Source organism: Heloderma suspectum, chromosome 3 (assembly GCF_057233095.1).
Source record: "Heloderma suspectum isolate Gila_16-S chromosome 3, 16-S_ref, whole genome shotgun sequence".
In the NCBI taxonomy this organism is placed as follows: domain Eukaryota; kingdom Metazoa; phylum Chordata; class Lepidosauria; order Squamata; family Helodermatidae; genus Heloderma; species Heloderma suspectum.
In genome coordinates, this window is record NC_139460.1 from 90355409 (window position 1) to 90372885 (window position 17477).

The 17477-nt window shown below is 42.4% G+C and overlaps 1 protein-coding gene across 1 annotated transcript in view; it reads right to left on the reverse strand.

Annotated features, from left to right (window-relative positions):
- DSCAM (DS cell adhesion molecule) overlaps positions 1-17477 on the reverse strand; it is a 534028-nt gene that overhangs the window by 187524 nt on the left and 329027 nt on the right. The window contains exons 10-11 of the mRNA XM_084843767.1: positions 15219-15338; positions 10365-10538 (exon numbers count right to left, since the gene is read on the reverse strand). Of these exons, the coding sequence (XP_084699893.1) occupies positions 10365-10538; positions 15219-15338 (294 nt within the window). The remainder of the gene's footprint in view (positions 1-10364; positions 10539-15218; positions 15339-17477) is intronic.

The following is a 17477-nucleotide window of genomic DNA, read 5'->3' on the forward strand; positions in this document are numbered from 1 at the left end:
CCTACACCTCCCATCATCCCTCACCATTGGCTATGCTGGCTAGGGCAGATGGGAGGGTCTCCTGCACTAGGACATCCCTCCTCCAGCAGCCCCTTCCTATCAGAGTGCCCCCCCCCCGCCCCACGCTCCGGCATGGATAAACTTGACAGACTCTCTCATCTTTACATACTATGCTGCAAATGTGTCTAATTGTTGACGTGGCCTAACTCATTATCTGGTCTGCACAAACGTTATCAGTTCCTGCTTGGGGCACATTTCTAGTCCAAACTGTTGGACTTGACAATACAAACAACAGTCCTGCCATTGTGTGTCCAACCGCATCTATGGGCCCATTCCCTGGATTCCTAAACTCCATCTTAGCCCCACCCAAGTACTTATGCACAGGACTTTTCTTCATAGGATCATAGGAAACTGGCCTATACTGAGTCAGACAATTAGTCCATCTATCTCCACATTGTCTACACTGACCTGCAGCAGCGCTCTGGCATTTCATAGAATCATAGAATAGTAGGGTTGGAAGGGGCCTACAAGACCATCGAGTCCAGCTCCCTGCTCAATGCAGGAATCCAAGTCAAAGCATCCCTGACAAGTGGTTGTCCAGCCTTATCTTAAATGCCTCCAATGCGGGAGTGCCCACCACCTCCCTAGGTAATTGGTTCCATTGATGTATTGCTCTAACAGTCAGGAAGTATTCCCTGATGTTCAGCTGGAATCTGGCATCCTGTAGCTTGAGCCCATGATTCCGTGTCCTGCACTCTAGGATGATCGAGAAGAGATCCTGGCCTTCATCTCCGTGACAACTTTTCAAGTTCCTGAAGAGCACTGTCATATCTCCCCTCAGTCTTTTCTTCTCAAGGCTAAACATGCCCTTTCAGTCTCTCCTCATTAGGGATGTACAAATCCCTTACCTTGCCAATCACGGGGGGTCCGCCGGTGGGGGGAGGCGATCCGTTCCTCCCCCCTGGAATCCTTGCCAGCCGGCTCCGAAGCCCCAGCAATACAGCTGTCATTGCCGTATCGCTGGCTGGACTGATGGATGGCGGACGCAAATGGTGCCCGCTATGCCATTTGTGTCCCTGCTCTTTGACGTGATAGGCTATGTAAATCTTTACGTAGCCTATCGCGCGAAGGAACAGGGATGCAAATACGCCATTTATGTCCCTGTTTTTTCACGCCATGGGCTACGTAAATCTTTACGTAACCTATCATGTCAAAGAGCAGGGATGCAAATGGCGTAGCGGACACCATTTGTGCCCACTGTCCGTCAGTCCAGCCAGCGATACGGCAATGGTGGCCATATTGCTGGGGCTTTGGAGCCGGCAGCAGGCAGGATCCAGCTGGTGAGGGACTTCGCAGGGAGACGGAGGTAGGAGATCTGATCCTCCACAGACTTCAGGGGGCTGGATTCAATAGAATCTGGCCTCCTTGGGGTCTGTGGAGGATTTCTCAAACATCCCTACTCTTCACAGGGCTTTGTTTCCAGTCCCCTGATCATCTTCGTTGTCCTCCTCTGAACCCTCTCCAGTTTGTCTGCATCCTTCTTCAAGTGTGGTGCCCAGAACTGGACACAGTACTCCAGATGAGGCCTAAACAGTGCTGAGTAGAGGGGAACTAGCACTTCCCAGGATTTGGAAGCTATACTTCTATGAATGCAGCCCAAAATAGCATTTGCCTTTTTTGCAGCCACATCACACTGCTGGCTCATATTCAGCTTGTGATCCACAACAATTCCAAGATCCTTCTTGCTTGTAGTGTCGTTGAGCCAAGTATCCCCCATCTTGTAACTGTGCATTTGGATTCTTTTTCCTAGGTGCAGAACTTGGCGTTTATCCCTATTAAATGTCATTCTGTTGTTTTCTGCCCAGCGCTCCAGCCTATCAAGATCACTTTGAATTTTGTTTCTGTCTTCCAGGATATTAGCTATCCCGCCCAATTTTGTGTCATCTGCAAATCTGATCAGCATTCCCTGCACCTTCTCCTCCAAGTCATTAATAAAAATGTTGAAGAGCACTGGGCCCAGGACTGAGCCGTGCGGTACCCCGCTCATTACCTCTCCCCAGTTTGAGAAGGTCCCATTGATAAGCACTCTTTGAGTCCGATTCTGTAGCCAACTGTGGATCCACCTGATCGTTGTTTCATCTAGCCCACTTTGAGCTAGTTTGCTAATCAGGATATCATGGGGCACTTTGTCGAGAGCTTTGCTGAAGTCGAGGTATAGTATGTCCACAGCATTCCCACAAGGGAGGTTAGCTGATCAACAAGGGAGGTTACCTGATCAAAAAATGAGATCAGATTCGTCTGGCAGGATTTGTTCTTGACAAATCCATGTTGGCTTTGAGTCTTCACTGCATTGTTTTCAAGGTGCTTACGGACTGATTGCTTTATCATCTGCTCCAAAATTTTCCCAGGGATTGATGCCAGACTGACTGGTCTGTAGTTCCCAGGTTCCTCCTTTTTACCCTCTCTGAAGATAGGGACAACATTAGCCCTCCTCCATTCATCTGGCACTTCCCCCGTCCTCCATGATTTCTCAAAGAGAATAGACAGCGGTTCTGAGAGTTCTTCTGCCAGTTTCTTTATTACTGTAGGATGCAATTCATCTGGCCCTGGAGATTTGAACTCATTCAAAGAAATTAGGTGTTCCTTGACCATATGTCTATCAATCTCAAGCTGCAATTTTGCCCCTTCGGCCTGTACTTTGCCTTTGTCAGGGGGCTCATAGACCTCCTTTCGGGAGAAGACTGAACCAAAGTAGGATTTGAGCACTTCTGCCTTTTCTTTGTCATCTGTTATCATTTTGCCATCTTTATTTAGCAGTTGAACCTCCATTTCTTTCCTCTGTCTTTTACTATGCACGTATCTGAAGAAATCCAGCAGCACAAGAGGCGACTCTACACATGGACATCACCAGATGGTCAATATCGAAATCAGATTGATTATGTACTTTGCAGCCAAAGATGGAGAAGCTCTATACAGTCAGTAAAAGCAAGACCTCCAGCTGACTGTGGCTCAGATCATGAGCTTCTTATTGCAAAATTTTGGCTTAAATTGAAGAACATAGGGAAAACCAGTAAACCATTCAGATATGACCTAAATCATATCCCTTATGAATATACAGTGGAGGTGAGGAATAGATTTCAGGGATTAGACCTGATAGACAGGGTGCCTGAGGAACTATGGACGGAGGTCTGTAACATTGTTCAGGAGGCAGGAACGAAATCCATCCCAAAGAAAAAGAAAAAGAAATGCAAGAAAGCAAAGTGGCTGTCTGAGGAGGCAGAGATGACAGTATTCCAGCTGAGCTATTTAAAAGCCTAAAAGATGATACTGTTAAAGTGCTGCACTCAATATGCCAACAAATTTGGAACACTCAACAGTGGCCACAAGACTGGAAAAGGTCAGTTTACATTCCAATTCCAAAGAAGGGCAATGCCAAAGAGTGTTCAAACTACCACACAGTTGTGCTCATTTCACATGCCAGCAAGGTTATGCTCAAAATCCTACAAGCTGGGCTTCAGCAGCATGCGAACCGAGAACTACCGGAAGTACAAGCTGGGTTTCGAAGAGGCAGAGGAACTAGAGATCAAATCTCCAACATTCACTGGATCATGGAGAAAGCAAGAGAATGCCAGAAAAACGTCTATTTCTGCTTCATTGACTACGCGAAGGCCTTTGATTGTGTGGATCACAACAAACCGTGGCAAATTCTTAAAGAGATGGGAGTACCAGACCATCTTACCTGTCTCCTGAGAAACTTGTACGAGGGACAAGAAGCAACAGTAAGAACCAGACATGGAACAACCGATTGGTTCAAAATTGGGAAAGGAGTATGACAAGGCTGCATATTGTCGCCCTGCTTATTTAACTTATATGCAGAGTACATCAGGAGAAACGCCGGGCTGGATGAATCACAGGTCGGAATTAAGATTGCCGGGAGAATTATCAACAACCTCAGATACACAGACGATACCACCCTCATGGCAGAAAGCGAAGAGGATCTAAAGAGCCTCTTGTTGAAGGTGAAAGAGGAGAGTGCAAAAGCTGGTTTGAAACTCAACATTAAAAAAACGAAGATCATGGCATCTGGCCCCATCACGTCCTGGCATATAGAAGGGGATGAAATCGAAGCCGTGACAGATTTTATTTTCTTGGGCTCCAAGATCACTGCAGAGGGTGACTGTAGCCATGAAATTAAAAGACGCTAGCTCCTTGGGAGGAAACCTATGGCAAACCTAGACAGCATAGTAAGAAGCAGAGACATCACCTTGCCGACAAAGGTCTGTCTAATCAAAGCTATGGTTTTCTCAGTAGTAATGTATGGCTGTGAGAGCTGGACTATAAGGAAGGCTGAGCGCCGAAGAATTTATGCTTTCCAACTGTGGTGCTGGAGAAGACTCTTACGAGTCCCCTGGACTGCAAGGAGGTCAGATCAGTCAATCCTAAAGGAAATCAGCCCTGAGTGCTCATTGGAAGGACAGATAGTGAAGCTGAAGCTCAATTATTTTGGCCAACTAATGCGAAGAGAAAACTCCCTGGAAAAGACCCTGATGCTGGGAAAGATTGAAGGCAAAAGGAGAAGGGGATGGCAGAGGATGAGATGGCTAGATAGCATCACCGATGCAATGAATATGGACTTGAGCACACTCTGGGAGAGAGTGCAGGACAGGAGGGCCTGGCGTGCTGTGGTCCATGGGGCCCCGAAGAGTCGGACACAACTTAGTGACTGAACAACAACAACAACAATCTGAAGAAAGCCTTTTTGTTGCTTTTAGCATCCCTTGCTAACCTCAGCTCGTTCTCAGCTTTAGCCTTCCTGACGCCATCCCTGCAATTCTGTGCTACCTGCCTGTACTCTTCCTTTGTCGCTTGGCCTTCCTTCCAGTTCCTATGTGTGTCATTTTTTGTTTTCAGGTCATCTCTAAGCTTTTTGTGAAGCCACACTGGCTTCTTCTGTTGTCTTCCACCTTTTCTTCTTGTTGGAATTGTTTATAATTGTCTGTTTCAGGCAGGAGTCTTTCCTAGCCCTACATGGAATGTCAGGGATTGATCCTAGGACCTTCTGCATGCAAAGCAGATGCTCTACCATCCTTCCCCTGCACTCCTAGGTGTTTGCAAGGCTTCATAAGGCAAGAAGAAAGAACTACTACTTCAAGTTCACAGTCCAAGGTTATAAACCCTAAGGGCTTCTTCTCATGTTATGAGCTGCTTGTAGGAACCCATATCCATGTAAATATGAAAACTTCCAGTGTGTTTGTATGTATAGACAGATGGATAGATAGATCTCTTCTTCACGTTTAATGTCAAATGAAATCTGAGAAATGTTGACTAGCGAAGAAACATTTCTTGCATGGAATACCCAGAGTGTAAGCCAACAAGGCAAGGAGTTCATTTCATGTCTGTCTTGCAACTTCTCTTTATGATTGGACAGGACAACGAAACATAATAGTCTGAAAATGCCAACTCCACTTAGGGAGCTAGTTATATGGTGCTAGTTTTTATTTATTTGAGTTCTATCTCGCCTTTCATTTGCACAAATTGAAAAAACAAACAACAATGTTGTGGAAAGTTGCAACGACTAGATTTTTATGACTAGATGTCAGCATGGATTTTAAAAAATGATGATTTAAAAATAACAACACCCATTTAAAAGGTTTAATAAGGTTTTAAAAATGTATTTTTTTAAAAAAAATGTAAATAAAATAACTAAATTTCAGTTTTTCATCTCATGAAAATGGCTCTGTCCAGCCTAACTACCAGCTCTTGCTTCCTGAAAGTCCTGGGTGTTCAGTTTCTGTTTCTCTTACTGACGTCCACATGTGGAAATATGGCTGGATAGGGTTATGTGCTTATCTGGTGGTGGAACTGAGCCAAGCAAGACAGAGGAATTACTTAAGGCAGAATTACAACCAATGTTTCGTTATAAAATAAAAAAATCCAAGTTTTAAAAATTTAAGTTGGATTTTTTTTTAAATGGAAATACTAATATTTTCACCGGCTCAAAAGAAATTGTTCTAGTCTGCCCAGTAACTATCGAAAGTCGTTTTGACCTATCAGTCATGGGCATTTCAATTTTGTTTGCTACTTTGTTTTGGGAGGGTGAGGCTGGGCCAAGACAGAATAAAGTGGAAATCAGTGACACTGGAAAGAGAGAAAGAAGACAATATCACCCAAGTGTGCATCTGCCTGTATTCCCATACTTATGCTGCAATCCTATAACTGCTTGCCTGGAAGTAAGTCATATTGAACTCAATGGAGCTAATTGCTGAGTGGACATATATAGGATTGCACTGTTAACCTCAAATTGTCATGGGTGCAGGACATAAGAAAGAACCTATATGGGAATATTTTAAAGACATTCCATCTATTGGTAAAAAAGAAAGAAAAAGGAAGGCATGCAAAATATATACAGCAATACAAAGATGCAAAGCCTGCTTGTAAGAATGAAACAGGGTAAATAATGCTGTATTTGTAAATGAACATTGTTTAGTGGTTAGATTTGCACCATTATTCAGAAAATACATTAAAAAGTTTCAATGGGAAATGTGATTTAAATCAACCTTTTTTCTTACTGATTTAAATCACCCCACCCTGCTGGATGCCCCCCCACAAAAAAAATTCAGAAAATACCTCCATTTATAAAGCAGGGGACAGAGCCCTTCAGTCTATTATGAGGTAATCTCTTCTGCATATATAACAATCTCATTTTAAAATATAAGACTTATTGAGCTAGTAGCAAGTTGTCAGCAGATGTTGCTGATGGTTTGTGAGATAAGAGGTGTTGATCTTTACATGCATCTTTTTCAGAATAGCAAATTACTTTCTGGATTCTTGTGATCTAAATTATACTTCTTAATCCACAGTAGTTTCTCAGTTGCTCTGTCATAGTAAAGTTTGCCCTGAAAGCCTCTAATTATTAAGGAAGGCAAAGGGGTGAGGGGAGCTTCTAAGCATGTCGGAAAGTAACTGTCAGTCATTTTGCATGTTTGAGAACTATATTTCTTTCTAAGCTTGTCACCCAGACAGGGCTGCCTGTAGCTGATTTCCTCCCTTGTCTTATTCTGAGAGGCACTTAGAGAGTGACCTTGCAGAGCTAGGCAATCACATTATGTGGGATCAATTAATGGCTAGCAGAGTGAGTCACACTGTGAGGGAGCTTGAGGCTTGCATCTAGTACTACAGATATCCCTCAGGACTGGAGCAGAAAACCCAATATGTGAGGCAGTGGGGGTAGGTAGGGAGAAGCAAGGAAAATGGTGGAGGAAAATACTACAATGGAACAGGAGAGCAATGCCTAAAAGAATGAAAATACGAGCGTGAATAAAAAGATTTCTAGAACACCATAGAGGTGCTTATTACTATGGCCTATTCAACACCAGTCATATAATTATATATATACAGACTGCCTTAAATGCGTGTTTAACTGAAGACTCTCTGCTGTATAAATGGTGTATGCTGTGACTGCTTTACAAATACAGAATTGGAAGTATGAGGATGGTGTGGGGGAGAGGGGAGAAGGAGAAGAAGGGGCAGCATGCATGTCTCTGTTTGTTATCTTAGAGCCAGAGGAGCTTTCATTAGATTCAAACAGGAACTGACTCTCCAGAGAGGTCCCCTGCTCTTATTTGATAAGGGATGCTCTTTTATCATACATGAAACTGCATGGCATGATCAGACAAAGACTGTGTATAGCTGTCAACTAAGGAGAAGCCAGTTGTTGTTGTTGTTGTTTTTAAAAAAATTGTACCTGATTAGCAAAGGACACTGCTTTACTACTAGTCTATGACTGGCCTGTTAATAGTCGCCTTGGAGAACTGGTGTTCATCCTGATTTCTGAAAAACAGTTTGTGATTCCTAATATTCCTGCCTTATGCATTATATTGGCCAAAATTAATCAGGACAAAATGACATCTCATCACTGTATCCTGTAGTGCATCAGTAGGGAAGACCACCACCTGGAATGATGATACTAGTATGCTATGAAAAGCCAGTGCTAAATCTTTAGCAATTCTAATACTACTAATTCACCAGTACTTAGAATTCAGAAACTTTAACAATAACCAGTTTTCACATTTCTTCTCTTTTATAGTGATTGTATTTATCACAGTTATTTCCATGATGACACTCAAGGCAGCATATGTAGGGTAACCAGGTGATATCCCATCCAGGCACTCATGAGGCCTAGACCTGCTAGGCTCCAGAAAGAAGATCATAAGCTAAACATGAGTCAGCAGTGTGAAACAGCTGCAAAAAATGGAGAATGTGATTTTGGGCTGCATTAATAGAACCATGGTTTCCAAGACATGAGAAGTAAGAAGAATTCCACTTTACTTTGCGCTAGTCAGACCTCATGTACTCTGTTCAGGTCTGCATATGGCTCTTTAAGCAGGATGTAGCCAAACTGGAATGGATTCAGAGGGCAGCAACAAAGACAGTGAGTGGTATGGACAACAAGTCCTATCAGGAAAGGTTGAAGGAACTGGGTATGTTTTAGCCTGGCAAAGAGAAGAACACGATAGCACTCATCATATACCTGAAGGGCTGTCACATAAAAGCTGGCAAAGACTTGTTCTCTGTTACCCTAGATGGCCGGCCTAGATCTAATGTGATTATTGATTTTATTTATTTAATCAATTTATAGACTACTATATCTAAAATGACATCTTAAAGTGGTTTACAACATAAACATTTAAAATACAAGACGTCCACACAACATTTAAAAACACAAAACATCTCAGTTAAAACATTTAAAATCAGAGAACAAATAATCAACAAACTGCAGAATCAAACAGGGAAGGATCTATTTATTTAGAAAAAATACCGGCTTGATAAGTAAAGCAATAGCACTATCACAGGGATTGTTCCTAACCTTCATATGCTTAGCAAATCAAATAAAGCAGCCATCCTCAGCAAAATCTTCCATTGTCCACATTCTTCCATGACCATGTAGTTCATTAGTTGGCCACATAACACTCATTACATGTCGTACTGATTCAGAAGGCTGTGGTAACACTGTGGTTGCTCAAATCCTCATTGACATACTGAATGCTGTATTACCAATGATAGTCCCATGTCTCATGGCACAAGGAATCCACTGAACAACCCCTTGCAAATATTTTCCACAAGATAATCTGCAGGAACCCACTACTGAACCAGCAGTAAAATAATACGAGAGAGCAGCTTCTGGTTACAGATTTCCAAATCTCCATCAGGGACATTTTCAGCCTATTTTCTTTCCCTCTCTAAGACAGGAAACATGTCATCTATGTAACATCCTTTGCAATCGATTCAAATCTTGTATTATAATTGGAAAGATGAAACAGAAAATATTCATAACTGGACCCTTTACACCTTAGTTCTGCTTGAAAAGGTAGAAGGAAGGAAGGAAGGAAGGAAGGAAGGAAGGAAAAGAAAGAACAATCTTGAAATGTAGCACCTTACCACAACTTCAGTAAGATCAAAATCAGTTTTGTGTGCTCCAATCCTAAATTCTACAGAACAGAGTACATGAAGAGCTAAAGAGAATTCACATTTATCAAGGAAACCTCTGTTACACATGTTTTTGCTGAACTTGTAAATATGATTGATAATGAGAGAGCCAGCCATTTTTTCTCTCATTTTGAATGACCACCCCCAGAAATCTGGCTTGTTATGATGAATGACTTAGTTAATGCACAGTTGGTTTCTGCTATTGGTTAAAAGTACTCAGTTTCCACAGTGGCTGAAATAAAGCATCCTGAACTCCCCCTGGCTCCACATGGGCAGGGATACTATCACTGTGGAGAAGTACAGAAGTCAGTTAAAAATGTAAGCCCCTCTCTGAAAGCATCCTCAAGCACCACACAATAATTTAGATTAAGGGTCAGTCTGAGTTTATCAGCAATACAAAGGTGTCTCATTGTACTCTAAGGGGTCTCCAAAATCCAAATATATAAACTGGTCCAACAAGCTCACTAGCGTTACTGAAATGTTTGGCAGACAAAGTTAACTCTCTTTGAACTGTACCCAGCTGATTCCGTTGGCACAGAATGAGCATGTAATGAGTGCCAATGTGGTGTAGTAGTTAGAGTGTTGGGCTAGGACTCAGGAGATCCAGGTTCTAGTCCCCCCTCAGCCATGAAGCTCACTGGGTGACTTTGGGCCAGTCACTGACTCTCAGCCTAGTTTGTTTTGAGGATAAAATGGAGAGGATGAGGATCATGTAAGCCACTACGGATTTCTTGCAAGAGGAAAAACGGTGGGATATAAATGTAATAATAAATAAGTAGAGCCTCAGCGTGAATGCAAAATATTGTTTCAATACAGGAGATGACAGATACGCCTTTGCAACTTAATAGCTATGACTCGGATCAGGAAGAAATTCTTACTTTTAACAGTGAGGTACATGGACTTGCTGACGTCAGCCCCCACATCATTGCTGACCTTGCAGAGGTAGTATCCACTATCTTCCTCCAGTACGTGCTTGATCAACAAGGAGCCATTGGTGAGAAGCTGTATACGCCCATTCAAGGCAATAGGCTGGAACTGGGGGACTCCAGCACCTATTAGGAAAGAAAACGATGAATCAGGAGGCAAGAAGGCTGAAAGAAGACAGCGCAGAATAAAGTGGTGACACTACGGACAGCACTGAAGAGATCGAGGACTTTCAGGCTTCACCACTGAATCAGGAAAAAACAACAGCACCCAGCTTGATGGCTCATACGGGATAGCAAAGGGCATTCTTACAGTTGTTGTAATCATCACCATGACACATGTGTAGAAATAACTAGGGAGAGAGACAGGTTCAGAAGATAGCTGAAAAAGCCACGTTTGCTGTAAACTTCAGCGGCTGCCAAATTATTCAACATTATGCTTGATCATCTAGAAAGGTGTGCAATTCTGTAGATACCGAATAAATGACCGGGGGGGATGCCTATTGAAGCAAGCATGAAACACAGAAAGCATTATTCATATACCGCATAAAATCAGAGCAAAAAAGCAACAATAAATCGGTCCTTGCAACAGCCGGTAGTTGGATCAATACACTGGTATCCACTGGTTGTTGGATCACTCTAGGGCAATCTTACCCAGGCTGGGGCCCTCCAGATGTGCTGGGACTGCAGCTCCTGTCTTTCCCAGCCAGCATGGCATGGTCCGACACATCTGGAGGGCCCCAGCTTGGGGGAGGCAGCTCTAGGAAGCATTTCACAGTGGTGTCTGACAAAGGGAAAGAGGTTACATATGTCTGTGTCTGTTTGTGTGTGTGCACAATTTTCCATGAGACCGGCACATCCTGTCTTGAATTAATTAAGGGAATATTCTAAATGCATTGCTGAACACACACTGGTGTGGTATATTAGGCCAGTGAATGTTGCCCTGGCAATGCCCACTGGCCATTGAAGGATAGGCTGTTAATTTCAAAACTAAATAAATAAGGAGAGGAAAGCTAGGGCAAGGACCTGAGAAGAAGGAAAGGGGCACAGAGTGGCCCACTCACTGATAGCCCACCTTTATGGTCACATTTCCTTATATGATAGCAAATGTGCATACTGTGAGCAAATGGATACTGTCACTCATAAAATGATTTCTTTGTACTAGGGATGTCAGAGAAATCCTCAATGGATTTAAATGTGTTCAGATTTCTATGAATCAGACTTGCAGATTCTGCAGTGAACTGGCTTTTTCCGAGTTGTGTAGATTCCATGGACTTATGCATGTTTTTTTTTTTACTTTTGGAAGGGGGGATTTGCACAAATTTGCACTTGCACATTAGCAGATTAATGCACAAGTGTGCATTAGCGCAAGTCCCTAAACATTCTGATTCCATCAGTGAGTGGATGACAGAATGAAAGATGCCTGACCATCCATGAAACACAAACAGAACGGATTTAACAAAATCCATACATCCCACGTTTGTACATTATAAGCCAGGGATTCCCCTGACATCAAAAAGAAAGGAAAGGAAAGGAATGTGTGATCAAAGGTAGACTCTTCCTGAAGCCTTTCCCTAGAGAATCAATTGTGGCTCTCCAATGCTTGGGAAAGAAAAGGGGCTAACTCCCAACTTCTTGAATAGTATGTTGCCATCATTGTGGCAAATATGGTTTAAACAAACCACTGAAAGCAACTATTAAATGATTGGTTTTCTTTGATTTGAGAATTCATTGCCTAGACTGGACTTTATATTAAACTGTAATACACAGATTCAGGTGGTGCAATGCTAAACATAATGCTGCTTGCAACCCAAAAAATATTCCAGGATTAGATTCCATTATATAAGTGGAAACACAATGAATAATTAATGAAATTAAAATCGCAAGCCAGAAAACAAACGGAAGTGAAACCAAGGCCTTAGAACATGGATAGATAATTATGCAAAGTTCATTCTTCTGCATAAGTGGAGGAATAAACCAGGATGTGAATGCCAGATGCAATTCAGACTGCTAATATACTACGTTTGAAATGTACAGAAATTGATAAGGTAAAAATAAAGCTGTTATGGTTTTCAGAACAAAACAAAAACCTTTGTACTTTCTAAAGCTTCCTAAACCCTTTTCATTGGATGGGTGGGGGGAAGAGGCAAAGACAGATTGCAATAATCTGCAAGGGTTGTCTGCAGTGGAGGCGGGTGGCTCCTGTTTCAGTGGGGCAATGAATTTGCTCTGGGTTTCAGCCAGAACTCTAATGGGGCTAACCAAGGTGCTGTACTCATTTTGGGGATAGGGTTCAGCACCCTGGAATAGCTCCTTTAGAGTTCTGGCTGAAACCCAGAACGGATTCACCGCCCCACTGAAACAGGAGCCACCCGCCTCCACTGGTTGTCTGTGCAATTATTTAAGAAAGAGGTGAGCAACCTCCAGGACTGGGGGCCCACTTTCACCCCACACACACAGGGATCCACCCCACCACCCCAGAAATTGCTGCCAAATTGGCCAAAAAACGACTATTTCCCAAGCAGATAAAGTGCGTGGGGGGCACAAGGTGAAGCTGCCCGTGTGCCTCATTTACTTGCAAAATCACTGCTTTTATTGCCGCTGCCACTGTCGCAACAGCACATTCAGTGACAGCAGGGGCACATAGGGCCCACGTGTTGCCCAGCCCTGATTTTTGTCCTCCTCCTCTCCGTGGCAACAGAGCTGCATTCAAAGCATCCTGGCAGCATTCCCATTTTGAGCAGAATGGCCCAACAGCAATGACACTGCATTGTGATGATTGTAGCCTCATTCCCAGCACACCCTTGGAAATAAGAGGTGGCTGCCTCCACTGGCCACAGGTGCACATTCTCAGGGGAGACTTGCAAACTGCATACACCAATCTTCTTTGAGATGTAAAACCCATTGCAAGTGCACTGGCCACATCACCTTTAGGCCACCTACAGCAATGAGAGATGAGGCAATGCTGGCAAGAGTCGTCTGCCTCGTTATATTAGAACAAATGCTGCTATTTGTGCAATAACGGCAGAGATACAACAGCCATAATATTAGGATAGTTACGCTAGAAAAGGTTATCCAGCCAGTCGGCCCAATACAACATATCACTTAACTCCCTCGCTATTTCACATTCCCCAGAACTTGTACGACAAGAACATCTAGAAACTGCTACCACATGTTGCTAACTTCTCCGGATCATCTTCCAAAATCATAAGACTTCTGGGTTGTTGTTTTTTAGGAAGCAAAGGTTTCTGTTGTTTTAAATTTGTTACTGTATTTTAAATCTCTGCATTGCTGCTAGTTTTTATTTTGGTTTTACTTTGATGTTGTAGTTTTACACTTTTAAATTTATATTGTGTAGTATACAGTATTTTGTGTTTTAATTGTTGTGAACCGCCCAGAGAGTTTCAGTTATTGGGCCATACAGAAATGTAACAAATAAACAAACAAACAGGCACTGAGGTCAAAAGGGTTAGGAGTGTTAAAAATTGGATAGGTTCTGAAAGCTTAGGGCTGTGTTGTTTTTGTTTTTTCAAAAACAAAGTCAATTTTGATACCAAATATGCAATAAAGATAATTAGGTAGAAGCCACTATCTACAGGGCAGTGCCTTTTATTTTATTTTTTTAATCTGCCAATTCATAGAGTTAGCTAGAGTCAAGTGGGGCCAGAATTAATACTCTGTTACATGAACAGAAAATGTTAATGCACTAGGTAAAGCATAAACTAAATTACTGGGTATGCTAATGTTACCTGACCTTTCAATGTGCTGAAAGTATATGACTGGCTATGCAACCCACATATTTATTTTCCTTTTTTCAAAATAAAAAACAGCCAGTCGGTACCAATGATGGATAGCAGAAATTGGCATAACATTGAACTTCATTTACCCTTCACACCAAGGATCTATGAATATGGTTGATGGTTACTCTAAAAACACTAATAATGACAAATGGAAAAAATTCATAAGCTAATATGACGTAATACGGGCATAACCTAGGACGCAGGTGGGCAACCTGCAGGCCACATGTAGCCCTCTTCTGCTCTCCATGCAACACGAGGAGTATTGTGACAATGATCTTGATTGGGATTGGTGGGGCAGGTAGAGGGTTTAACCTCCCCACCCCAAAGCTCTTGATGCAGTAGCACGGAAGCATCCATCTTGATCATGATTGCACAAGGGGTGTGGGAGAAGTTTTAACACACCACCCCAGCAATCCCAGTCCCTGACCTCAGTGAGCAGGGAGGGGAGGTTTAAACCTCCCAGTTTCTGTGCACTGTGAAGCATGTGCATGTGCCCTCGGTACCAAAAAGGCTGCCCGCGCCTGACCTAGACTAAAATGGATGAAATATTTAGAAATATGAACCAAAAAGTGGCAACCCTATTAAAATTCAGTCAGGGATAATGACCAGCATGCAGAGAAGCATAGAAGTAGTGCCATGAGCCCAAGCGGCCTTCAGAGTTGGGTGTTTTTCCCCCCAAACAGCAACCCCATCCATCATATGACAACTTGTTTATGAAACTGATGGTAGTTTCAAAAGCAGTTTGTGATATGGCACAAGGGCCTCCTGTTTAAGGAAAAGAAGACAAAATATCCACTAGACTAGCATAAGACCCTTGTCTGAACTCAATCGGTAAACAATTTTCAGAGGCAGGCCTCTAATGAGAAATCCCGATCGCACTGAAATTAATAACATAACTTCGCATGATTACAGGAGGAAGAGAAAGGACTAGTGCTACTTAAAATCAATGCTGTAAGGGGCTTTTCAATTACAGTATTAAATCTTCCATAAGGTTAGAGGGGGAAAATACCTTTGGAGTACTTCCAGACGATTGTAGGGACAGGATAGCCTTCTGCAGAGCAGTTGAGGATCACAGCTTTTCCATAAATCCCATCTTGATCACTTGGCTGAACCACAAATCTGGGGGGAACTGATGGAGAACAAAAAGAAAACAAAGCAGAATTATCATGATTTGCATAGCCCGAAAGTTCTAGGAATTATAGAGTCTTCATCAAGAACTGGGGTGGGTACAAATTCTGCAATAACTTTAAAGAGAGCTGGTGTGGTATAATGGATAGAATACTGGATGGACTGGGGACCAGTCTGAGTTGAAAACCCTTCTCAGCTATGAAGCTCACTGAGTAATCTTTGGTCAGTTGCTACCTCTCAGCTTTACGTCTCATACAGTTGATGAGAGGCTAAAATGAGATAATCCAATCATGATGTTATCCTGAGATCCTTGGAGGAAGCACTTTGCAAAATGGTCCTTAACTAAAAGTGTTGCTTTGCAAATGAGCCTGAGAGTTATACATAAGCAGCCTGATCATAACAACTGATTCACCCAATGGGACGCACCAATCTCCACAGTAGGTCAACATCACAAACCATGTCCACACCTGACATGCCCAGAGGCCTTTGGTGTACTGGGGGAGAGGGGGAATCAGTGATGTTACAATGCCCTCACTAGGTAGGAGATGGCAGGGAATATACAGAGAGATCCATTTAAAGTGCACCAACCAATGTTGTAAAAATGCCACCAGTGTGCTCAGTTTTCTCAAAGCTTCATTGCACCTTATAAAGAAGCTCACTGAACATCTTTTATCCCTCCATCTGACATTGTTTAAATAATGTAATAGCTGGCCTTCTAACTGGAAGAAACCTTTCTTCAGATTCTATGGCAGTGGACTGGCAGTGCATCCCAACAATTAATTCTGTGGCTCCACAATAAAACCTTTGTAAAACCTGATACAAGTTCACCACACAGATAAATTTAAGAAAATATAAAGGGCCATTACAAATGCCATGGCGCTCTCTCTCTCTCTCTCTCTCCCCCCCCCCCCGTGTGGTGTCCAGTGCTTTGGCTCTACCTGTTCTCATCTCCCCCCATGTGGCTAGCACAGACATACTGGGAATATATGTTTTACATTTTGTTTCAACCTGTCTGACTCTTCAGATCATAAATAGAAACTCCTGGCTGAAGTGAATCAGGCATCTCTTTGCAGATGATGTTTTAAAATAACCCACAGTGAGTAATGCGACCATTGTCTCAACAGAATTAAGGTGACAGGCTCAAATTTTAAATGGTTGAAATCACAGGGTCCTTAAAGGAAAGCTCGGAACATGGCAACAAAGGAGAGGGCCTTCTCGGTGGTGGCCCCCAAATTATGTAATGATCTCCCGGACGAGGCCTGCCCGGTGCCAACACTGTTATCTTTTTGGCACCAGGTTAAGACCTTTCTCTTCTCCCAGTGTTTGGCAGCATATAAGTTTTAATCGATCCTGGGATGGCTTATGGTTATGGTTGTTTGCTTTGAGACTGCTTGTTTGAAGTTGTTTTGGATATATGTTCTTTTGTGTATATTGTCTGTTCGTGTGTTTTTTATGTAATTGGTTTTAAAAATCTGCATACTGTATTTTTTATGTTTTTAATCTTTGTAAACCACCCAGAGAGCTTTGGCTATTGGGCGGTATAGAAATGTAATAAATAAATAAATGATCAATATGATGATTAATGGGTTTTAGGCTTTAACCAAGATGTGAAATTTGAGACAAGCAGACACAATATACAATGGCACAGATATTCTCCAAGCTTCCATTTAAAATTGAAATCTGTATTTCGTTTGAAACACCAGATGTAATGGAATGCTTGCTATAATACTATTAGCTAAGAAAAGGTACCTTAAACATCCAAAGCATTATACGTGGTCTTCATTTCCTATTTGATTTTTTATACATTCTGGAATCATTGCTAGCTAATTCTCAACTGCAGAGCCTCTATGTGTGGCTGTGATGTGCACACAGAGCTTTTGCACATGAGACGGCTTCATTAATTTCAACAGAGAGTGCAAATCCTGAAGGCGAGTGTGCCTGCTGATTTGCCACTTCCATTGAAATTAATGGGACAAGACCTGGGACAACTCTGGGAAGGGGAAATCTTGTCTGTACAATAGAATTTCTGCAGGCTCACAAGAAATCAGTGGATCAACGCTGCCTTATTATAAAGCCTCCATTAGTGTTCTTGTTTGTATGTTCTATGTGCATTATTCTCTGAGTCAGAATAATTTTCAGA